The sequence below is a fragment of the Peromyscus maniculatus genome, chromosome X (assembly GCF_049852395.1).
Source record: "Peromyscus maniculatus bairdii isolate BWxNUB_F1_BW_parent chromosome X, HU_Pman_BW_mat_3.1, whole genome shotgun sequence".
Lineage (NCBI taxonomy): Eukaryota > Metazoa > Chordata > Mammalia > Rodentia > Cricetidae > Peromyscus > Peromyscus maniculatus.
This window is the reverse complement of record NC_134875.1, coordinates 14,290,162-14,315,664: the sequence shown is the minus strand read 5'-3', so window position 1 is coordinate 14,315,664 and position 25,503 is coordinate 14,290,162. Positions and strand designations below refer to the sequence as shown.

The 25,503-nt window shown below is 35.1% G+C and overlaps 2 protein-coding genes across 3 annotated transcripts in view; both read left to right on the top strand.

The window, feature by feature from the left end:
- The first annotated feature begins 5,276 nt into the window (after positions 1-5,276).
- The window catches only part of LOC102922836 (melanoma-associated antigen 10), a 77,004-nt gene continuing 56,777 nt past the window's right edge, over positions 5,277-25,503 (top strand). The window contains exon 1 of one of the 2 annotated variants that reach the window (XM_076561493.1): positions 5,277-5,379. The gene's annotated coding sequence lies outside the window, so the exon portion shown is untranslated. The remainder of the gene's footprint in view (positions 5,380-25,503) is intronic. The other variant, XM_076561494.1, reaches the window with a different exon arrangement.
- The window catches only part of LOC102923468 (melanoma-associated antigen B4-like), a 51,451-nt gene continuing 31,245 nt past the window's right edge, over positions 5,298-25,503 (top strand). The window contains exon 1 of the mRNA XM_076561492.1: positions 5,298-5,379. Within this exon, the coding sequence (XP_076417607.1) occupies positions 5,351-5,379 (29 nt within the window). The 5' untranslated portion in view covers positions 5,298-5,350. The remainder of the gene's footprint in view (positions 5,380-25,503) is intronic.

The following is a 25,503-nucleotide window of genomic DNA, read 5'->3' as shown; positions in this document are numbered from 1 at the left end:
GAGGACCAGCAAGAAAATTATTTCTCTTAAGAGGCCCCCATGTGGTAGGTTGTCTCACTTCACAGATATGCATTTCTATCGGTGTCTTTGCTTCTCATGCTCCCAAAACCTCTAGAACTCTTCTGTGGCCTCTGTGGCACACACACACACACACACACACACACACACACACACACACACACACACACATGATGTGTGCTCAAGGAGTTAATATTGGTAAGTAAAATTTAAATAAAATAAGTTGTGTTTGTCTCAGTCAGGCTTTTTAAGGAAAGTGTGAGTGTCTGACAAATTGTTGTCATTAAAACTGCTGTACTTTGTGAACTGATTGTTATTCAGTAAATTTTGAAATTGTGTAAAGCCCAAGTGTTTGCCTATGTTTTTCTGACACAGCACATTCAGGACAATATAAATTTTACAGTGTTCTAAAAATACAAGATGATAATGAGTAAAATATGTAAATGATGATAAATAAAAAAGTATTAATATTTAACATAGTTTTCCCATTTTATAGAAATCATTAAGCATACATTTGAAATGTTTCTATTTACAACATATAATCACAGTGCTTTAAATATAGATTCATAATTCATAAACACTTACAGATAACTTATTCATACCAGACTTGGTTCAGGATGTTTAATGTAATCTCCTTGTCTGCTACTTGTGTGGTATAATATGAAGTGAGGGGAGCATCATTACCCTCATTTGAATTTTCAATGTCAGTTTTGTGGGCTGTAACAAATTTATTTGTAAAATGTAGAATAAGCTGCTGAGATTGAATTAAATATCTAACAAATAAGCACTTTGTATAACATAAAATTTGTTTTTCCTCAAAATGTGTCTAAACATTTAAAAAATTCAATGGATAAATCTATATTAAATATAATAGTATACAAGCTCAAATTTCACTAACTTAGAAATAAAATAGATGCTCTTATAAATGTTTTTCATAAATCAGTATATTTTTACAGTTTTATTTCTTTTGGTAATTAAATATTTTTCATATAATACATTTTGATCATGCTTCCTCTCCTCCAATTCTTCCCAGATCTTCCCCATTTCCCTACTCACCCAACATCATGTTCCTTTTCTATCTTTAATCAGTATTTTGCTATGTAAATTTAATGCTGAAGAATTCAAGAGGTGGAATTGTGTGTATAATTTTTATATCTACTTCAGAAGTGAATATTTTCAGAAATTCTTATAGAACTGGTGAAGTGACCTGCAGGACCATTCATCATTAACATATTAAAGTTCCTGAGGCAACAGTTAATCTTGAACTATGAATATGAATTTTTTTATGAAGTAAATGAAGGGGAATGAGAAAACTATTGTTATAACAAAGCATTAAAATCAGAAAAAATTAAGATGTAGCTTTTTTTAGTCATATATCTTCTCTAACTTCTGGGAAATGATGATTAACTGTGTCAAATATGCTCCTTTAACTTTTTCTATGTATTTTTGCATGCCTGTGGTTCCCAGTTGGCTGGCTCATACTCCTCAATTCAAATGTAGCTAAACACAGCATATTCATTTCCATTAATCATTGAATCATAGCCAATTGCATTTTTGAATTAAGAAAAACAGATTTGACGTATGTCTCTTGGCAATGATACATCTTTGAAGCTTGTAAATGCTTATAGGCAATTTTATGTACATGTTGTTTTTCAGTCTTGCCTTCTGCCAAATAGACAAGATAGATGTTCATATGAGGCTCAGATTAAGTGATTTATCCAAAGACTTATTTGTTTTTAAATAATGAATATTCTCAATAACTTAAACCTAGAGAATTATTTTCAAACCCCAATGTAGCATGAATCTTAAAGAATCTTATTAATAAAATCAAACCTGAAGCCAGGTATTAGGGTGAATGCTGGAAGATCAGAGAAGCAGAACAAGCCACAGCTACCTCACCTTGCCAGTTCCTCAGCTGGTCCTGTTTCCTCAGACTGGATGCCTCTGAGCCCTCATCCAGAATGAATCTCAGCTGAACTGCTGCTCAAAAGCCTGAAAGCTTAACCAGCCAAATGCTTCTAGTTTCTGGGCCTTATATATCTTTCTGCTTTCTGCCATCACTCCCTGGGACTAAAGGCTCACTTTCTGGGATTAAAGGCATGAGTCACCATGCCTGGCTGTTTTCCAATGTGGCCTTGAACTCAGAGATCCAGAGGGATTTCTGCCTCTGGAATGCTAGGATTAAAGGCATGTGCTACCACTGCTTATCTTCTATGTTTAATATTGTGGATGTTCTCTTCTCTGACCCCAGATAAGTTTATTAGGGTGCACAATATTTTGGGGGAACACAATACCACCACATTTCCCCCTTTTTGTCTAAAATTAAAAAAAAACTTGTAACTAATACAAGAAAAATTATATCCAATAAGTATATACAATATACACAGTCAAGATTACATTAATAATGTCTAGTCCATTAACATTTGACAGATTCAGACAAAAAACTCTATTATATATATTAACAATGTCCAGTCCAGTAACATTTGATAAACTCAGACAAAAAATTTTTCATTACTTATCCTATTTAAAACAAGTAGTTCTTTTTTAAAAGTATTTTTTCTTTTCGTAATAGATTCAGTCATCTACCTTTTGTCATTTTTATATCTTCCCATTTTTTCTTTTTAATGTAGATTCAATGATTTACCCATTTATCCTATTATTTCTCTATCTTTTTTTTGGTCAGAGTTGATTCGATGATCTACCTCATGTCTATATTCTCTTTTTTCTTTTTCTTTCTTTTTTTCTCAAACAAAAACTCTGAATCTAATCACCTTGTTCAGCTTTTTTCCTGACTATTAACAATTAACAGCTTGTAACCAACCATCATAAACAATGGCAATATCCAAAACTCATTAAACAACCAAAAACCTCCCATACTACATCTTGGGAATGTGGGTGTCTTTTTCTTAAAATTACTTCCTGCTTTCTGGGGGCGAAGACTTCTTTAGGGAATCCTGAAAAGAAAAACTTTGGGTTAATTTTCAAGTCCTGTATCATTTGTCCAGTCGATACATAATGGGAAAGTGCAGGGCTTGTTTCAAGTCCTTGTTCAAGTAGTCTATGAATCTGGATCATCTCAGCTAGCCATCTTGAAATTGTCCTAAACAGTTTGTAGTCCAAACTCAATCTTTCTGTGGTGTTAATCAGCTTAATGGCTTTATCATAGTCCGTGTGGAATCGTCATTGTGGGCTCCTGCCATCTTTTTGAAGATTTCAAAGTCACTGTTAGGCATGGTCATGGTTCCCACAGACATTGTGTGTGTGTGTGTGTGTGTGTGTGTGTGTATGTGTGTGTGTGTGTGTGTGTGTGTGCCTCCTCTGTGGTTTGGAGCAATCACACTCTGATAAATGTCTGTCTCTTGGAACCATGAACATTCTTCCCTAGAAGAGAAAATCTTGACAGCAATTTCTCCCCACCATTTATCTTGCCAAACTTTTCCAAATTGACCTTTGCGGGTGCTTTCTGGTAACACAATGGTCCTGATTAATTCTTCTCTGAACAAGCAGCAGTAGACCTTTCTTCCAAGGTAGCAGCATCGCTGCAGTCATCAACATGATGAGAAGGAGCCAGAAACGTGGAGCAGCAACCGCTGCCTCCATGGTTCCAACGCCACTGTTTGTGGCCAGGTCTCAGGCCAAAACTTCTCCTTAGCAAGCCTCCTAGGTCGGTCTCAAACTCGGGATCCTCCTACCTTTGCCTCCTTCAGTAAATCCTACTGGTGTGCGCCACCACAACCAGCCGAGTGTAGCTACGGCCTAAGCTGGGGCCCACAAGGCCACAGGCAAGCAGCTTTTTCATGAATTTGTACCGCGAACGTTGGGCGCCAGATGTAGCAGGAATCTTAGAAGGTCTTATTAATAAAATCAAACCCGAGGCCAGTTATTGGGGTGAATGCTGGAAGATCAGAGAAGCAGAACAAGCCACACCTACCTCACCTTTCCAGTTCCTCAGCTGATCCTGTTTCCTCAAACTGGATGCCTTTGAGTCCTCATCCAGAATGAATTTCAGCTGAACTGTTGCTCAAAAGCCTGAAAGCTTAACCAGCCAAAATGCTTCTAGTTCCTGGTCTTCATGCCTTATATACCTTTCTGCTATCTGCCATCACTCCCTGGGATTAAAGGCTCACTTCTTGGAATTATTGGCGTGAGTCACCATGCCTGGCTGTTTCCAATGTGGCCTTGAACTCACAGAGATCCAGAGGGATTTCTGCCTCTGGAATGCTAGGATTAAAGGTGTGAGTGCCACCATTTTCTAACCTCTGTATCTAGTGGCTGTTCTGTTCTTTGACTCCAGATAAGTTTATTAGGGTGCACAATATTTTGGAGAGCATAATACCACCACACCCCAAATTTGGTGTTTTATTATTTTTTTGTGAGTATGTGTGTGGTTTTGATTTATATACAATGATTATGGTCCCATTAGTATAAGAATGGCAAAAAGTTAAAAGAATACAAAATGATTTTTACCACTGAATGCAGAACCTCAGCATCAATATTCATAGAAGCATTTATAGGCATTTTTAAAAACATTAAGCTGAACAAATATTTCTTTCTGCTTAATGTACCATTACATTGCTATATTGGGTATAAATAATCACTTCACATTTTTACTATTTTATTATTAAGGATACAGTTATATATCAGCATAAGTACCTACAATTTTCAAATTGATATTGAAATTTATTTGATGGTATGTAAATACATGTAAAACATATGTAACTTACTACCACATACCTAATTGTTACTTTTTATTACTGATGTCAATTTGCCTGCCTCAGGACATTGTAACAATTTTTTTTTGCGTGGTGGTAGACAAATAAGTTTATTATAAGCTACTTGATCAAATAATGGTGGAGATTCTGTCTCTAAAGTTCCTTCTTGCCTTGAAGCTGACCCAGGGACTGGTTGTAGAGAAGACGAATGATCTTAGCCATGTGGGCACCTTCTCACAGGCAGGGTTTTATGGTCAAATGATGCACCTCTGATCAAAATCACCTACTCGGGATCATGATGTTTCTCAGATCTTCAAATCTCAAGAAAAAAAGACCAGTATTTCCTCAGGACATTCTTGTCACTGATTAGTTTGCCTGAATGCATGCAGTTACTGATGTATTAAACCCTGAACAGAAGGTTAGAGGGGGCAGATGCCCTGAGGCTCTCTTGCTGATCATCAAACTCATTGAAATGAAAGAAAATGACTTCTTCCAATTATTGTGAAAGATAAGGGTCAGGCCAGCTTAAATAGGAATTGAGTTCATGATCTGTTCTCAGTAGACTAGGAAAGGAGACGACACAACAATCAAAGGTCTATAGCAAAGAAAAACACAGACTGATGATTGTGGCTATTTTTGCTGCTCACAGGTAAGTGGTTTAGATGGTAATTACATATACAGTCAGTGTTGTAAATGAAATGAATGTTTTAAATCAATCTTTCATCAGTAAATCAAGAATGAGTGGTGACTAGAAAGTGTCTTCGAAACAAGAGTGTACTTCCTGAGGGACATATGCTGCCACTCATTTTCTTTTCTTTTCTGCACAGAGATTTGGTTTACCTCTTTACATATGCTTCTGACTTAGTTTTCTACTCAGAAGAAAATAAATATATAGAACTGATTTTTAAGAAATGAGAATTATTTAGAACATACATATGAATACAAATGATGCCATAAATACAGAATGGAAAACGGTTATGCATTGCTTTGGAAAAAATAAATTGTAAGTGCTTCTAGTTATTGCTTTTGTGCAATCACCCATTTTTATGATACTCATCTATACTTATTATTGAGGACCATCACATTTTTTCAAGTCTGACAAGCTCAAGAATGACCTCATGCAACTTAGCTGTCCTGTATTATATGATATTTGATTTTCAAGTCAAGACAAATCTTCTTCTAGTCTGCATTACATATATTATATTTTCAGTCTTTCAAAGAAGATGTTGCTTAACACAGTGTGATTAATTTGAAAAGGCTGGAAATTATGAATAACTTCATTCTAGATGTTTAAAATATACTTCATACCTAATTTAAACATAATAGAAACTGTAGTCTGAACAATTACTTACATTCTATTATTATTATGACTATATCTGAAATACTTGCAATATATGAATATTTTAGTGTGCATGGGTGTATGGGTGTATGTATATGTGTGTGCAAACTGGATTGATCAATTTAACTGGGCAAAATCAAGTGTATGTAAGAGTGCTACAGTAGGCAGAATTCTCAAATACTTCCCTTGATTTCTAGCCCTTAGTGTATAAATATACAAAGAGTACTACAGTAAGCAGAATTTTCAAATGCTTCCCAAGATTTCTGGCCCTTAGTGTATAAACATACATGAACTCGGTAGTTTTATGGAAATATTTTTAGATGTAATGAAAGTCTCTGATCTTTCTTACTAGGCATAATTGACAGGTGGAAAGGATACCTCTCAGACAATGCATTTGTGAATTTGTCTTATTGTAGTAACCATTTAACTTTATAGATATGCCTTAAATATGAGTGGTAAATGCATTTAAAAATGAAATATCTAGCTAGATAACTTTGAGATATAGGAAATATCTGTGAGGTTTATCGCAACTAGGTGAGAATTTAAATCTGCATCTACCGGTCATAAAAGGAAGAAATCAGATAATCAACAAGTGAAATAAACACAAAGTTTATACTGTACATTTAAAGCTGGGATAAAGAAATTAGTTGTCTTCTAGGATCTGAGAGTGGCCTTGTTTGACAACCAGCAAGAAAAGGCAGATCTCATTTCTGAAACCATTGAATTCTACCTTAATCTGAATAAATTTGAAAGGCTCACAGCACCAGAGAACATACTGATCTCAATCTTAGTGAAACCTTGATCAGAGAACTCAGCCAAGGCATCTTTGGAAACTGTGAGGGATAAATGTGTGCTGCTTTAAGCTAATAATTTTGTGTTAATTTGCTGTGTAACAATAGAAAACAGACATAGTTTGTCTTTTCAATCTGTATTTGACCATATAGACCCTCTCCAATGAGCAGCAACTGTAATTACCCTAAAATTTTCAATAAAAAGGAAAGGTTTTAGTGTTTGGAAACTACCGCAATTCTCCCAAAGTGATTTACCCACCTTGACTTCATTTGAGATAGACTATCATTTTGTAGCCTAGACTGGCTTCTGAGTCATAGCAGTCCTCTTGCCTCAGCCTTCCATGTATTGCAATTTAAAACACTAGCACCCATGTCCAGCTATATTACAGTTTTTTGTAAGTTTTGGATTTATTTATTTCATGTGTATGAATATTTTGTCTGCATGTACATATGCACATGTATATATGTGCACCTGGTGCCTGTGGAGATCAGTAGATGGCATCAGAGCACTTAAAACTGGAGTGGTGGATGGTTGTGAGACCACATGCTGCTATTGAGAACCAAACAGAGGTTGTCTACAAGAACAATAACTCAATCATTTAGCAATCTTTCCAGGCCTCATTATAAATTTTTAATCATCCCCTTTGCTGAGTACAGTCTCTTTGTGTGTATCTGTACCAATGATTCATAACACTTTCTGCTTAGAAGTAGTCTCTATATCCCTTTAGTAGCTCCCAGTATAAATCTAATCCTTTAAGGTTTAACTCAAATGCCAAGTTTCAAAATCCACTATTGATCTCTACAGCTTATATGAATTATCACAACTTTAGAGATGCATCCTAAGTCTCTCATGAGTTTTTCAAGTTCTTCACTGTATACTATTTATAAACATTTGATTTTCTTTTTAAGGAGGGGTCATCACTATAATGTGTATGCTATCCTGCATATAAACAGGAAATTTAGTATTGGGTGGTTAGATAGTTCGAATATATATAGAAATAGGGATTAATGGGTTAGTAAGTACAGAGAGTTGAATTTTACTAACTTAATAATCTACTCTACCTTCACCTCCTCCCTTGTCAATTTCTCTTTATTTGATTAGTTTCTCACTCATCCCAGCCTTCTCATCTTCATCCTCATACTTTTCCAAACTAAATTTTCCTATTGCTGTTCATTCTTTTCCAGACATCTATAAGGAGTAACTTGAAAACCCACTGAATGAGAAATTATGTTATTATTTTAATGCTCTGATTTTGTTCAAGTGTTTTGTTGAATGGGAGATAAGTATGTGATTATTCAGTTGCTCTCATATAATTCTGAAATGACATTCAGAAATAAATCTTTAATATATATATATCTGTAGTCTCCAGATATTTTTATATTGTTTCAATTAGTTTGCTTATTAAGCATCTACACAATATAATCAAAAGTAAAAATCTACTTTACCTGGTGGTGCAAGGTTGTAATTCTAGCTACTTGGAAAACTGATGCAAGACAACCATAAATTAATAGCTTGGCAAAGATGGGTATCAAGATGAGGTCAAGGAATATCTGGACAACTTGGCAAGATGTTGTCTCAAAATAAAATATAAAACCATGGTTGAAAATAGCTCAGTAATAGTGTACTTTTCCCAGCATTTGCAGAATCTTAGACACCATCCCTAGTGCCCTCTCTCTTTCTTTTCTTTTTCTTTTCTCCACATCCTCTCCCTCTGTCTTACAAACACATGTATACTCTCTTGTTCTCTCCCTCAAACACAGACATAAGCATCAGCATTTGCACACACACATACACACTTACACACACACACACACACACACACACACACAAGCACACAGACAAAAGAAAAATCAAACTCCCCAGAGACTATGACAAGAGAAGTTTCTTTGATTTTATATTATTTTTATTTTTAGTAATTTTTATATTTACTGTAAAGAATAATAGGTCTCATGGCATATTTTCCTTTATTTTTATTTTCATTCATATTTATAATCTATTGTGATTATATCCACACTTGTTACTTTCAGATGTCCCCTTCCTTCCCCTTTGAGCTCCTCCTTTCTCTCTAGTTCCCTTTTAGAGAAAGTGACAAGTCTTAACAGTAATTTGCTCCTCAGGAAGGGGTGGGGCCTCATGAGCACCTTCTCTATTCATGATGAAATGTCAGAGGGCCAGTCTTGCATATGTATCCAAAGCCGCTGTGCGTTCATGGTTGTAAAAGTACTGTCATATCTAGACGACAACATTTCATGCTACACTTCTCCATTCTTGGGCTCTTAAATTCTTTCTGCCTGCTCCTTTGTATTGTTGTCTATGCCTTACAAGGTGGAGAGTGATATAGTTGAAGGATGAGAACGCATCAAGTAACTTATTCTTAGCCCTTTGACAAGATCTGATAATTTGCATTAACTACCACCCTCTCTGTAGATGAGCTTTTCTACCCCAGCCTGTGAGCCATATTATCCTGTGTATATAAACACAAATATTTAGAAGAGAGTCTGACATGTCCATTTAAGGAAGCAATGGTTGTTATGTTTTCCACATGAGCTTATACCTTCTCCAGTCATAGCCTTTTGAACAGATTCATTGTAGCAGGTGCATATTCTCTCCTGTTAAATGGGCCTCAAATATGATTACAAAATTGCTGGTCATCCCCAAAATAGTTGTGTCAGTATTGAACCAGTGGGTTTATCTTGTCTGTTGTTTTGGTATTGTAGCTCACATGATCTACAGCTTGGTGACATTGTGGACGATTTTAATCCCCTAGTGCCCACATAGCACCCTCCAATGCCATGAACCCGAGAGAGCAGGGCAGGAGTTTCTGGCTCAGTTCTGTTCTGACTTCTCTATTTCCTATAACACAAGTACACGATGTCTATAGCAATAGAATCTTACTATCTAGTTGTGGTGGAAAAACCAAAGGTAACTGCAACAGCCTCTATTCTTTTGGAGGTTCCTGAGACCAATCAGTTCAATGACTAATGGGTAGATGTCCTATACTTGGTACCAGGGTTCTTGTTTATAAGCCTATGGCTTCTGAGGAGCAGTACTATATACACATGGGGCGTACCTCTGTTCCAAGTGCTCTTTGCTTTATTTTATTTTCATTCAGTTGTGAAATAATTTTCTTTTCAGTTTATAAAACATAGTAACATTCTATGTGGCATTTTCATGTATCCTTAGTTTTTGTTAAATCACCTGAAGAGTAACATTTGTAGTGACAAATATGTGCCACCAGGGCATGGAGTAACAATTACAATGATACGCTTATAGTGCCATAATTTTGTAAAATACATGGAAACACGTGGACGTGAATGAACTTGAATAATTCTATGAATATGTTATCAGGACAGTTACCGTTATTACAAAGCTAGCAAGAGTGAGAGTAAATTTATAGTTCCTGGGGGCTTTGATGGATACTTTGTGAGTAATTCAAATGATAGTTTTTGATATTACTTACTATGGTATAGTTATGACATATAACTTAGTTATCACATATAACATATAACACATATAGGTCAACAATTGCTTCTAATACTAATGTATGGATCCGACTAAGTTGATAATATTTCAGTTAAATACATAGGAACACTTTATGTGTTTTTAAAGATAACCATTCCATCTAGTTGTGGCTTGTAGTGGCAATATAGCCATAACTGTCCATGTAAACAGATGCTTCTCTAAGCAGAAATCTCCTCAACTTGTTCTCTTCCCTTACTCTGCTTCTTTTCAGCCACTTCCTGCCCACTACACACACACACACACACACACACACACACACACACACACACACACACACACACACAAGTATATATTTCCTCTGTGTCCTTCTTTTTCCCTCCCTCTCTCAGATGCTAGGAATAGAATCCTTGTCCTTATACGTGCTATGCACATTTTACCACTGTGGTATCTTCTTAACCCCTGGTTTCTGTTTCCTGGCTATGTCTATAAAGATGACAGTGATGAAGATGTTAAAAGCCACCAGGTAGTGAATGATTATTCTGTGTCATTTAAATTAAATGTTTATTTAACCATCCAAATACTCCTAAACGGCAAGGTAAGTGATGAATAAATATTTTTGAACCAATAAAGGTGATGTAAATAAACCTCCTCTTCAAATTCTGAATAGAATTTTACATACTAAAATTCAGAACATTTACAAGAGGAACTGTCAAGGAATTTCTGCTAGGAAAAGAGGTCTAGCGATACAGTCTTTGGGAGACCACAAGTCAGGAGGCTTTCATAAAAATCCGATCCTTTGGCACTCAAAAACAAAACAAAACAAAACAAAACAAAAAACTTCAAAACACCAAGAAAAAGATATAACAAAAAAATAGCTGACAATTGAGAACATAAATTTAAGGATAAATGTTGAAACAACAAAAATAACAGAATAATGAAGAAAAATTTGTTACATACGAAGCTTGGAACTTCTGAAGGCCTGATTGAGCTAAGCTATGAAGCACAAGCACAAAGCTAATAGTACTGTTAAGTAATATACAAATGAAGTTAGTCAACAAATATTTACTAATTAATTATGCATGACTTTTTGTTTTAGTTGTAATGAGGGATTAAATAGTATATTATATATATTCTGTGACTCTGAAAATGAGTTTTCTGCAACAGATGCTTTCACATTGATAAATAGCAAAAAATTTATTTGGTAATTTCTTACAAATCTAACATTTAATCTACTACTGGAAATTCCTGTCAGATCTAACACTGGACATATAAGAAACATAACAATGCATAATGTTGAGAAGATGGTATATTTATAATGTGAACTTGAAAACTAAAGACATTATTTCAATTATTGTTTGTTTTTTTCTGCATATTGAAAACCTAATTGGCAATATACTATAGAAATTTTTATTTAAGAGTATGTAGAACTTATGTGTCTTGCCAAGTTACTCAATTTGGCCTTTAAGGGAAAAGTCTAGAGGACTACAAATATTCAGATCTGAGAGACAGGGAAAGCAGTGGTGTCATTTAATTACTTAGGAATTTAGGATCTAGTAATGATGATGGTACACTGAACCTGCAAGAATTTGCTGAATCATTTTTTTGTAACAAAATGCAATGCTCAATGTCTACATAATTACTTTCACTTTGAACATCATTTTGACATTTGATCTACTGTATTTATTCATTCATTCATCCATCTTGTTGGATTTCAACAATTTGGTAGAGCATATACCAAATACTAGATCTTTACAGAGAAGACAATAGAGATTGTCATATGTACAGAGCTTATAGATTAAAGTATATGGAGAAGAGGAACACCAAGATGTAATTAATTATGGTTCTGATAAGAGTGAAGAGAATATGGACATATGAAGCACTTAAAAAGGTGATTTAATGTGAAAATGGTTGCAATACTAAAGGTAACTTGTACTCACAGTTACTAAGGATATCTGGATTTTGTTGTTGCTATTGATTTATTTTATTTTTATTTTTTGTTTTTTTGAGACAAGGTTTCTCTGCATAGCTTTGAGCCTTTCCTGGATCTCGCTCTGTAGACCAGGCTGGCCTCAAACTCACAGAGATCCTCCTGGATCTGCTTCCCAAGTGCTGGGATTAAAGGAGTGTGCCACCACCGCCCAGCTTATATCTGGATATTTGATGAGACATCTGGTTCATTTTTTTTTTTTACAACATCCCAAATCTCTGCAGTTATATAGCAAGATTTTACATATACTCAGAGTCTTACCTGGAAAATGGGGAAGTAAATCTGTAAAACAAAGTACATGGTGCCTAACAACATAGCTCCTTTCCCTTAAAAATAACTCTTGTGACTATATTCGGTAACATAATTTAGAAAAATTAGCATACTTCTGGAAGTAGGCTTTTAGCACAGCACATCCTCGGAACCAGTTAAACCATCTAATTTAACTCAGTGTTCCTTTTGCTTGGCTTTTCATCTTCATCACCACTGTGATGGAAATCTTTTCAGAAGTCTAATTATGGGAAAGCCATAAATCTATATGAATTGCCAAAATCCTCATACTCTGCTTAATAGTTTTCTCAATCACAATAGCATGATGAATACACAGCATAGATTCCCCAAGACTCAAGTGAATTTCTTTCCCTACTGCTTTACAAATACATTATGATTTGTCAGGCAATGTGTCCTAGTTATTTTTTAATTCAGAAAGGAATGCCTCAAGTCAAAGAGATGTGGACATGTGTAACTTAATTTATAATGTAGATCTTTCTAAACTTGCCATAAGTAGTTTAAATACAATAAAAAACCTACTTAATCTGTGAAAATAATGGGATAAATGGTACTCATTCAAAGAATTTATCTTTGCCCTTTTAATAGGAAGATCTCATTCTGTTGGCAGACTGACCTTGAACTCATTATCCTGCTGCCTCAAGCTGTCCAGAGAGCTAGTATTACAGATGCGATTCAGCTATGTATTTTCTTTTATGTAGCTATTATATGGCCAAGCTCTTTGGTTTAGAAAGTTACATGTCTTTTTCTTTTATCTATAAGAGCACTACATGCCAATGTATGATACCCTTGAACTCTGGTCAGTTGGAATAATTTTGCACAGTGATAAACAGCTGTATTCATTACCCATAAATTTTCAGAATAGCTAATTTATTTAAAGAAAATAAATGGCAAAGTCTATTACTATCTGTGAAAGACAGGGAGTCAGATATTTCTTGGCATTTCTTTATTGTTACACAGATCTTCAGAGTTAGTTTCAGGTTTTTTTCAGCCCCATAAAGAGCAATTGTGCCATTTGAACAGTCATTATCCATTTCTGGGTACATAATTTGTTTTAGCACTGACAAACATATTCTTTTGGAAATTAAAGGGGTAACTTCAGTGAAAAAATATGAAATATGTTTCCATTTTATGTCAATATGTATAAGTGTTATTGAATGATTAAATACTCAACTCAGGATTTATACATTCTTAATGAAATCAAACATATGCTTTCTCTTCAACAGCAGATATCAATAAATCAGTGATTGAGTACAGGATTTTGCTTGGCTGATGCTTTAGGGCCAAGGGACTCCAGTCCTGCATGTGCTTGTGAGAGCTTAGAAGAGAGCAAGACATGGTTTCTCAGGGTGTATACCTGTTCCTTCTAAGGCAAAGCCTAATAATAAGTTTCTGTGTTTCTAAGATGGAACAGAATGTAGAAAAAAAGCTTTATGCTTCTTTGCATCTTTTCAGGAGTGACTTCAAGAAGTAGGCAAAATCAGTGTCGTAAATTGGTCCTAGGATGGGAGATCAGCCTTGTTCTCACCCTGGTGAATGACAATGTTTAGGAAGTTACATATGATCTCTGTGCCCTCCTTCTGTAAGGCAAGTGACTATTTATGTGAGACAGGAGGATGACCTATTACTGGGGTTGGGGTTAGAGAGATAGCTTAGCCTGTGACATGCAAGTACAGGATCCTAGTTTGATCCCCAAAATACTTATAAAAAAGCAGGACATGGTGGTATGTACCAGGGAGCTAGTCTAGCATACTTGGCAAGCCACAGGCCAGTGAGAGACCTTGTCTCAAAAAATCAAGATGGTATATCATGAGGAATGACTCCAGGGTTGTCAGAACACATATACAAAACTAAATTATCCATTAGAATGTACAGTGCATATTTTCTGAAAATTAATCTTAAACCATGATTCCGGTCTCCTCTGCTACACTCATTCATGAGGAGGTGAACATAGTCCAGTAGGTGGTAGAGCCCTTTGGAATGAACACTGTTGTTCCTTTTTCCAAAGTTTCTCTTTCTTTTCTACTGAAATGAATGTTTTCATGCCCTCACTCACTTTGTAGGGTTAGCGGCTTTCTAAGTCCTCAGTGTATTTTCTAGAGATTCCAAGTCTCTTCTTGGTGGTCATCTTCCATTTTCTGCACTTTCTACTTCCTTTTCTCTCTGACAGTCTACCTATTTAAAGAAAGAACAAGTCTAATCTGTCAGGTAGATAGGTGAACAGTCAGTCACAGAGCTGATATTGCTTTGTATCTGGTACAGTGATAACATCGGCAGGCCTGATGATTTGCAGTGGAAAAATTTTCTGCATTGTACACAACTAACCCAGCATTTCTTGTTACTTTTTGTTTGTTTGTTTGTGTGTGCGTGCGTGCGTGCGTGCGTGTGCGTGTGTGTGTGTGTGTGTGTGTGTGTGTGTGTGTGTGTATGTTTTGTTGTTGTTGGTAGTGGTTTTCACCCTACTATTTCTGGGTAAAGTAACATGAAATCTTAAAGTACTTTTAATTTGCAATTCCATGATGTTAAATATTAAATGAAGAATGTTAAATATTAAAAAGTTTCCCAGCCATATTTATTTTGTCTTTTGACAACTCTTTGTTTAGTTTCATGCTCCATTTTTTTTTTTTTTTTTGGTTTTTCGAGACAGGGTTTCTCTGTGTAGCTTTGTGCCTTTCCTGGAACTTGCTTTGTAGCCCAGGCTGGCCTCAAACTCACAGAGATCTGCCTGGCTCTGCCTCCCGAGTGCTGGGATTAAAGTCGTGCGCCACCACTGCCCGGCCCATGCTCCATTTTTTAATTAAACTCTTTATTTCCTTAATGTTTATGTGTGTGTGTGTGTGTGTGTGTGTGTGTGTGTGTGTATTGAAAATAAATTTCTTTTCATACAAAATATCCAGATCATGGTTTTCCCTCCCCCAAAATCTCCCAGATCCTCCCCACCTCACCAGACCCACTCAACTCCATGCCCTTTCTTTCTTTATAGAAACAGTGAAAACTAAAAATACAAAAAAGCACAAGAGACACACACAATCCCACAAAACACAAAATTGGAAACCATAATATACAAACAAAAGGCCAATAGCACATGTTTTTTAATTTACTCACAGTCAAAAGAATAGCTAGTAAAGATTTTTTCACCTTATGCAGGCTTCCATCTCACTTGACTAATAGTGTTCATTTCTATACAGAAACTTTTAAGTACTGCATTGAATAGGAATTTGGAAAGAGTGAACATACTTCTCTTGTTTTTGATTTTAGTGGAAATGCATTGAGTTTCTCTCCATTTAGAATGATATTGACTGTGGGCTTGTCAATTTCCCTTTTTATGTAGAAATATATCTACTATATGACTAGATTCTCCAGAATTTTTATCATGAAGGGCTGTTGGATTGCATCAAAGAGCGTTTCTGGGCTTCACAGTGCAGTGTGCATAATTTCAGGTCTCTCAATCATAGTATCTTGGTACTATATATTGTGAGATCTAGAATGAGACAATGACAAAAACCATACATTGATTTTCAAATCTGCTTTCTCTCTGAGCCAAACTTGAGTGGTATCTAACTAGTACTGCTAACTTATATGATGACTGGTTCATATTGCTCAAATTATATTGAGTGAGATAAAATTTTGGAGTTTAAGAATTGATAAAATATTCCAATTAATTTTGATGAGTCATAATGTGAGCTATTCTAGAAACCTATACTAGTTTCACTTGTTTTCCTAGAATGTTTCACAACCTACTCATTGTATTAAAGAATTTTGGGGGGGAACATGACACTAACAACAAAACCATATAGTATTTCTTTTTGAATACTAAACTTTTATTCTTGACAGTTCGTTAGATAAAGAAAAATATCCAGCAAAAGAAAATGCTTGAAGGCTTAACATGGTGGCTCTTACCTGTAACCCAGCTGAGATTGGAAGGCTGAGGCAGGAGGTTCACTAGTTCAAGGCATGTATGGACAACACAGTGCATTTCAAGTCATCCTGGGCAACAGAATGAGGCCATAACTCAATCAATCAACTAATCAATTACTAAACAAATAAAAGACAATCTTTTAAGGTAAAAGATGCACAAATAAGAGTACTTTCTTTGTCAGTTTCAGATGGTAGCACTCCTGGAACAATAGAGTCAAGTAGGAATTTTCTGCTGTGACATTTAAAGTTGCTTCAATCTAGACCAATTTCTAATTTTTCTGAGAATGCTTTTTTTTTAATTCTGCAAAATGGAGCTAAGTTTGATAACTAATTGATATGATTTTTAAAACAAAGTAAGACAATGGCTGACAAAATGGCTCAGTGCATAAAAATGCTCACTGCTAGCTAAGACTAATGACCTGAGTTCAATCCTCCCTCGGCTTTCATATGTGGAGAGTCAACATTTGTAGATTGTCTTCTGACCTCCATGTGGGTGTGCCCATGGGCACACACATGTACATGCACACATGCAATAAATTAATATAAAATGTTAAATGACAAAATATGGCACAGATAACTTGTGAATTAATTGGGTCTTCTCACTTGATTATTCATAAATAGTAAAAACAACTTAATTTTCCTAGATAATTTTATAGCAGGAAACATCCCAAATAATTTGGGATGCCTATTAAAGAATCAGGTACAATACTTTACTTTTCTTGCTTCATGCATTTGAATACAGACAAATCTTTGTTTTGGGAGTTGTGGTGATATTGTGTTCCCCAAAATATTGTGCACTCTAATAAACTCATCTGGGGTCAGAGAACAGAACAGCCACTAGATATACAGGCCGGAAAATGGTGGCACACACACCTTGAATCCTAGCATTCCAAAGGCAGAGATTCATCTAGATCTCTGTGAGTTCAAAGCCACACTGGAAACAGCCAGGCATGGTGACATGCACCTTTAATCCAGGAAGTGATGACAGGAAGTAGAAAGATATATAAGGTATGAGGACCAGGATCTAGAGCCTGGTTAAGCTTTTAGGCTTTTAGCAGCAGTTCAGCTGAGATTCATTCTGGATGAGAACTCAGAGACTTCCAGTCTGAGGAAACAGGATCATCTGAGAAGTTGGCAAGGTGAGATTAGCCTTGGCTTGTTCTGTCTCTCTGATATTTCAGCTTTCACCCCAATACCTGGCTCCGGGTTTGTTTTTATTAATAATGCCTTTTAAAATTTGTGTTACAGGGAGTGACTGTCCTGTGTAAATTAGGATGTTTAAGGGCATCCCCATACTCCATTCAGTAAAAACCAGTAGCATCACACACATAGACAACCATAAATATCTCCAGATTGCAGAATGTGCTCTTACCCAAGCCCTTGCCTTGCAACATTGCTTTAGTAAGGAAATGAGAAGGACTTTGCTTTGTAACAAGAAATAGGGACATAAACCTCTAAGCGTTGCTTAAGGCTTTGAAGAGATCTGTATCAGTCATGCCTTTTGTTCACTGAGTCAGGCCTTTCTATGCCTAATATGCTTAGGTTTTACTGAAGGAACATCAGAGTCAAAATTAGGAGTCAGTAGGAAGGTGTTTTCCATATCAGGAAAAACACCCAGAACTTGTTTAGAAACTTTAAGACAATCCCTTATGGATAACTGCAGAACTTCTGTGTTCTCAAGTCTAGAAAGAAGCTTCTGAACGTAGGAAAAAGGTAGGACAAGAGGGTTGCAATGCCCAACACTATGCTTCATTTTCTTGGTAGAACTCTGGAAGCAGTCAGATTCTAGAAAAAATGCTTTAAATGCCTGAGGTCGTTTTCAGTACCTTAAGATAGTGGGGAGTGGTGTATGATTTTAGTGTGCCTCAGAAGAAGCAAAAAGAGTTCCTTTGAGAGAAAGAGAGAGAGAGAGAGAGAAAACCATGAGTATGTGTATAAAGATCACCTTTATTGTAGTTGAGAGACACTATGTTGATAGGCACAAAGAATGCCAGAAAAATTATTAATAAGTCCCATTCTCAAACAAACGCAGAAACTTTGACTTTAAGCCACAGAGATGTAGCAGATATTTCTGAAATGGCTTCTGCTACCTTACGCAAATGGTACTTAAAAGTAAAATTGTAGAAAATAGTGAACGTTACATTTCTTGTTCCCCTGAGTAGGTGAACTGATATATCAATTGGTATGTGTAAAATGGAAAGTAATTCTTGTGCCAGAGGATCCAGACATGAAAGCATAATTTGATTTGTCAGTTAAACTAAGACTTATGCAGGTCCTACTAGGTAGCAAGCCCTATGCAAGGCACCAAAATGAAGACAGAACTTCTGCCTCTACAGGGTCCACAGGCAAGTGGACATATAATTGACAATACTTCTTGATATTAAGCTTTGTTATAGAGTGTTGTAGCTAGAGTTTTCCTGCCTTGCCCACAGTCAGGACAAATCGCTGTCATCTGCCAATCCCACAGCCACTCAGACCCAACCAAGTAAACACAGAGACTTATATTGCTTACAAACTGTATGGCCGTGGCAGATTTCTTGCTAACTGTTCTTATATCTTAAATTAACCAATTTCTATAAATCTATACCTTGCCACATGGCTCGTGGCTTACCAGCATCTATACATACTGCTTGTCCTGGCGGTGTCTAGCAGTGTCTCTGACTCAGCCTTCCTGTTCTTTCTTTTCTCCTTTCTGTTAGTCCCGCCTATATTTCCTGCCTAGCCACTGGCCAATCAGTATTTTATTTATTGACCAATCAGAGCAACACATTTGACATACAGACCATCCCACAGCAGAGTGTGTTTAAAGTGTTGTAGGAACCCAGAACAAGGACACTTGAGCAACATCAGTGAAAGCAATAGAAGAGTATTCGGGTTTCTTAAGTTGAATTATACAATATGCATAGACTTCAGCATGCCCCTAAGCTTTGAAGCAGCCACTATTTGCTAAACAAACTTCAAAGGCCAAATGTTATTGCATTTGAAAAGCACTAGAGACCTAGGCTTGTAATTTACACAGACTTAACACTTGAATTCCATTGTATCTGTGCAAATATTTTAAGTGCATTAGCACAAAGTTCAAATACTGACTCTGGTTTATAGGGACCTTGTTTTTTGAAACTGGTAACACACAACTTTAGAAACGTTTATTTCAATAGCTCCACACAAGTCCTCAGCACGCATAGAAGAGTTGGCTGAAGTTTGGTGGCTTCAGAGCTCCAGATTTCAGCTTTTCTCATACAGATGGCAAATCTGGAGGGGATATTGATAGTCACAAGGGATGATGCTAGACACAGTCACTATCTGGCAGGAATAGCTGACAGAAAATGAGGTGATTATAAATCCTTTCGTAGGCTGCATGGTTTGCACTGAATCATCACAGCTCTGTTTTCTTCTTTAAAGCAGCCCTCTGTAAACCCTTATGTTGTGAGGCTAATTAAATTTCTGCAGGGTAGGATGCATAAGAAGCACTAGGTGCTATGCACCTGGAATTTATTATTCATCTTCCAAGACCATGCATACTCACTGGCCTTTGACAATTAGTAATAGGTTAATCATTTTGAGAGTAACTGGCAGCTCTATTAATAACCCCCTCTCTGAGCTTTCTAGAACATGATGACTAGCTCCTCGAATGGTTTAATGACCCCTAGATTGTTTACTCTACTCCTGATTGGTGCTGATATGCTAGAGCATTCATTTGATGCTTACAATGAGAATAGGGAATTTTATATTCACATGCTTTATATAGTGGCCTTGCAAATACATGCTCTATAAAACATTTCCAATTTTAGAAGAATTTAATGAATCTTTTCTCTAATTATAAGGTAGGATTCATGTTTCTTTTTTGTCTGTGGGACTATTTAAGCATGGCTACTATCCAAGGAAACCAAATGGTTTTTCATTACATCTTCTGTGTATTTTACTTTGTAACTATGAATGCTTTATGTGATATGTTTAATATATCAAGGGCTATATTAGCTTCTCAATGTATTTATAACCATTTCCCCTAGAACATTAATGCCTGCTTTTAACCTAATAGTTCTTAACTATGGGATAATTTGCCATCTAGGGAATATTTAACAATATTTGGTTGCACAATTGATTGTCATAAGGACAGATAACAGTGGATTTTCATGGCATTCCTGTAGAATCCAGAATGATTCAAAGCATCCTAAAGGATAAAGGACAATGTTGCACACCAAGTAATTATCCTTCCACAAACACAAATCATATAAAGATAGAAAAACCTCAATATTAAGCTGTCATAACACACAAAATAGTTTTAGTTTTTCAAAATTTCATGTATTTGTTTACCTGTTCAGAACGAGGCATTTGTGTTGAGATACCTATTCTCTAGCTAGTAAATGACTGGTATGGAATTTGGAAATTTGAGATGAATTTGCCAAAAATATCATTGGTGTTTAAGAGACAGAAATACCCAGTATCAAAAGTACTCATTTTTAGCAACATAAACCACTACAGGGAGATGATCTTTAACCTGTTAGGAAACTAATAGCTAAAGAACAGTCTTTCCTAATTAGCTTTTAGTTTGTGATTCAACAAATGATAAATTAAAAAGTAATACTCAGGTTAAAAGATCTCATTTAGGTTTTCAAGAAAATGGTTTGTTGTAAGTCTATCACCATAAATAGTGATTCCAGAAGAAAATTACAGTTATAGGATTTTGATTTTTAATTTTTTCTTTCCAAAAAACGTGAAATGAGAATATAGTTACATGCTACTTGGAATTTGTTCTACATAGAAATTTTTCCAGTTATCTTTAAGAACATTTAATAAACTTGGCATCATGATAACATCTTCATTTTAAGAAGTTTTTTAAGAAAAAAAATTATTAATTTTACATACCAATAAAAGATCTCCCTCTTCCCTCATCCCACCTACCTCAAGCCTCCCCCTCCCATTTTTTTCACACAGGTACTATTTTCTTATATTTCCAGATTACAGAGAAAATATTCTCTCGACAAATCATGCAGAGAAATATTTGAAACAGTGTCAGGTAGCCTAGGAAGATATCAACCTGCTTATACAATCAATGCTGGCCTTCAACTTCTACCCATTTTGCCTCTAGCTCCCAAATACTGGGATTACTGGAATATGCCACAATGTTCAGGTAACATAGCGTCATGTTGAAATGGCGTATTAAATGTTTTTTCCTTCAACTATTTGGACCTGGCTGTCATTCAGTAAAATATGTAAGCAGAAGTCTGCCTGCGAAGGGAATCAATGAGTAAAAACACTTTAATGAACTTTTCACATTAATGAGAGCCAAATAACAAAAGCAAAACAGATACAAATAGTCAATGACTAGTGAAGAAAATCATATACTTGAAATTGAGAGGACAAGATGGGTATCTGAGAAAAGCTGGAGGGATAATGGATATGACCAAAAAACCTTCTCTCTCTCTCTCTCTCTCTCTCTCTCTCTCTCTCTCTCTATATATATATATATATATATATATATATATATATATATATATATATATAACAAAATAGATGAACACATTTTAAAAAACTATTATATTTAAGAGACTAGAGAATGAACCTTGATATTTAGTTCTTATTTTTCTTTAACATCTGTCTTTCTAGTGGCAAATTAACCATGGCTTATAAATATGTTAACAAAAGACATAGTAGCAGCCTTTTACAAGCCAAATTTTAGTGAATAGTGGGATGATCATTTTCTGTTTTCCTCCTAGCTTCTTCCTTTCTATTTCATTTTACTCTAGTTAAACTTCTAGGATTCAGTCCCTCTGTGTTTCTTCTGAATTACTAATCATTCTTTACCTAATGCTCTCTGACTTCAGTCGTCATTGCTCATCTGCAGCTACATTTTGCAAGATTTCTAAGGATGATTTAATTATCAAATTCAGTATCTCCTTTGTGAGGTCTTTCAAATCTCAAAACAAGTCACATTTTCTTAGAAAAGACTTTTCTGACCATCTGAACAATATTTCAAGATAGACTCACACATACTACCATGTTTTCTTGATGGCCATTACTAAAGGTTTAGGGCATTAGATTTATTTTCTTTATGTTCACATTAGAACATGAAAACTGTGAGTAAAGGGGCTAGAATTTGCTCTTCCTATGGATCGACCTTCTAAACTATACCTAGCATTTGTAATTTAACTGTCCAATAAGTCACCGTTCACTACTGGCACTCATTTGTTTTCCAGTTGCAAGACCTCTCTGAAGCATTCATATGCACACATACTCTACATATGCTCTCACAAAATCCAAAGCTGAATACACTTCAAAAGTGCTGTTCCACTGACTCATGTTGTCATGATAGAAATTTTAGAAGTTATGTTGGCAGCACTGTCATTTTCTTTGAGGAAAAACTGTGTTCTTTTTTATTCATGGCTTCTAAGAATCCCCTTGTGTTTAAATATATTTTGCATGTAGATTTCTCTTTCAAAGCATCACATTTTGTAAGTATAAATAGAAACTTATTCTATACAGATGAAAGTGACATTTTTCCAGTTCAAACAGTGAATCACTAGGTGATCTGGGAATAGAAACCCTCAGTTTATGCTCTTAGACTTCATAAACCTTTCTAAAATGGTTCAGTTTTTCTTTGATTGCTCTTGTTCTAGATTAATAAGTCATTTTAATTTCACCTTAAGAGTCATGTTTGAATAATATACATGTTCTGAAGATTATTATTATGTTATTGCTCATTTTGTTTCATTTATAATTTTGAGAATAAATAAATAAATAAATCTATGTTCTTGAAATTTATTGGTCTTATAGCAGTTGGTTCATGAATGGGCTTTATTGTGTAAATGGGTGATGGTGAGTCTCAGTTTAATTCACAAGCTGACTAGAATAAGAGCTATCACGCGCTTCTCAGCTTTATACACACAGCAGTTATAAAAAGTTTCATGATTAGAGCAAATATGCACAGAAGGGTGATCTTAATTACAAATATGGATTCAGGAATGCTACAGACTATTTAATACTCAGTAGAAAATGTGCTATCAACCTGGAATGTAGAATCTATATACAAAATTGTTCAGCTCTGTACATAATGATCAGCTATCCTTGGCTAATATTGGGGAAAAAAACTTCCTTAGTTTTATCTGAATCTTTTTTATGTGTTTTCTGAAGGCATCTGTATATTTGGTTCAGACTATTCTCCAACGTACGAAGTCTATAGACATTCCTTCCTCAGCCTATTAAATGGCTGCAATCATAGGCCTGAGATGTCTTTCTCATCACCATTTTCTATTTAGAAATTTAGAAAATAGTTGGATTGAATCATAACCTATATACCTTTTCTGATTTCATTTCATTACAGTGTGTTTTTAAAATTTAAGCATTTGTTTTTACTACACTATAATGTCTAATCTTATGAATATATCAAATCTGTATGTTGGGTATTTAAAAAATTGTTTGGCAATCATTTCTTGTTTCTATTGACAGAATAGGTCGTTATTTCAGCTTATCTCAAGAAAAGTATTTCATTGGGGCATAGGATTTTAGGTTGGCAATTCTACTTTCTTGCTCACTTGTAGAAAAGCCAACTTTCAATCTAATTTCTACACATGAATTATTTCCTCTGTATCTCTTTAATATCCTTTGTATAAGCTTCACATTCTGCTTTTTCACTGTGATGTGTCTTGGTGCATGTTTCTCTTAATTCATTCCATTCAAGATTTGGTGTCTTTGTTATTTGATGTTTGGTGTCTTCAAAAACTGTGAAAAACATATGTTACTATCTCTTTGACATTTTTCTTGACTCCTATCATCTATTGTGATTTTAGTTATGTACATCTCCAGTTTTCTTAACCAACATATTATGTTTTCAATTTCTTTTTTATTAGTTACCATTCTGTATAATTTCTTCATTCTTTCTTTCTACTTTAAGTAATTGTATGGTATTTTAATGAACTAAAAATTTCAATTTAGAAGTAACATAAATCAATATCAGCATTTTCTAACATAATATTTAACCTTCCAGGAAAGTTTGGAAGTCACCCACTCCTGAATAATGGATTATTTTCATTTTCCAAATCTTACTTTATCAATATTAGTTGGTCATCTGTTTAAGTGGCTACATTTTAAAGGATGCTAAGTCATAATATGTATTTTCTGGTGTTATTTATTTTCACTGGAAGCTCTGCTGCAATAGCATTTTGAGTAACACACAGAAGTAGTTGGAGGTACCTTTTCATACTTATTCATAATTAAACTATGAATAATGGAAAGCAATGGTATGTAGAAAATCTTTAAAAAACACAATCATCCCAACTTTTGCACTGAATGCCAAGGATATTTTGCAAATAAACTTATGATATGATTTAGACACTAATGAAAGACTAAATTGGACTGGAACTGAAAAGGTTATTTCTTTGGAATTCAAAATTTGCATACATAGTTTTATTGTATAGAACTGTGTTTATGTTGATAAATGAGAATAGTCTTATGATGTTAAAAAAACTGCAAAATCAAAATGTGAAATTTCATAAAACATGTTAGGATAATGATATGGGGCTGGAGAGATAGCTCAGTAGGTAAGAGGACTTGCTACTCTCACAGAAGATCCTGAGACAGTTCCAAGCACTCAGGGTTGCAATGCACAACTGTCTAATTCCACAAGATCTGATGCCCACTTCTTCCAACTATCTTGGGCATCAAATACAAATGTTGTTCACATGTATACATACAGATAAGCATCCATATGCCTAAAATAAAAATAATTTAAAAACACTTTGATGTGCTATAATTGTCACATTATGTTCCACAATATTCCTATGTCAAAGCTACTGAGTTTTGTTATTGTATGTTTTTTAATGAAATAAAAGCTCTAGATTACAAAAGTGTTAAATTAAAAATCTTTTTTACTAACTGTAATTATAATCTAATACAATCTCTGCCATTAACTAATGGCATGATTAATTTTTTTTAAAAAAATTCAATTCCCTTCTAAGTAAAGTATATATGATAATATGTAAATAATAGGGATT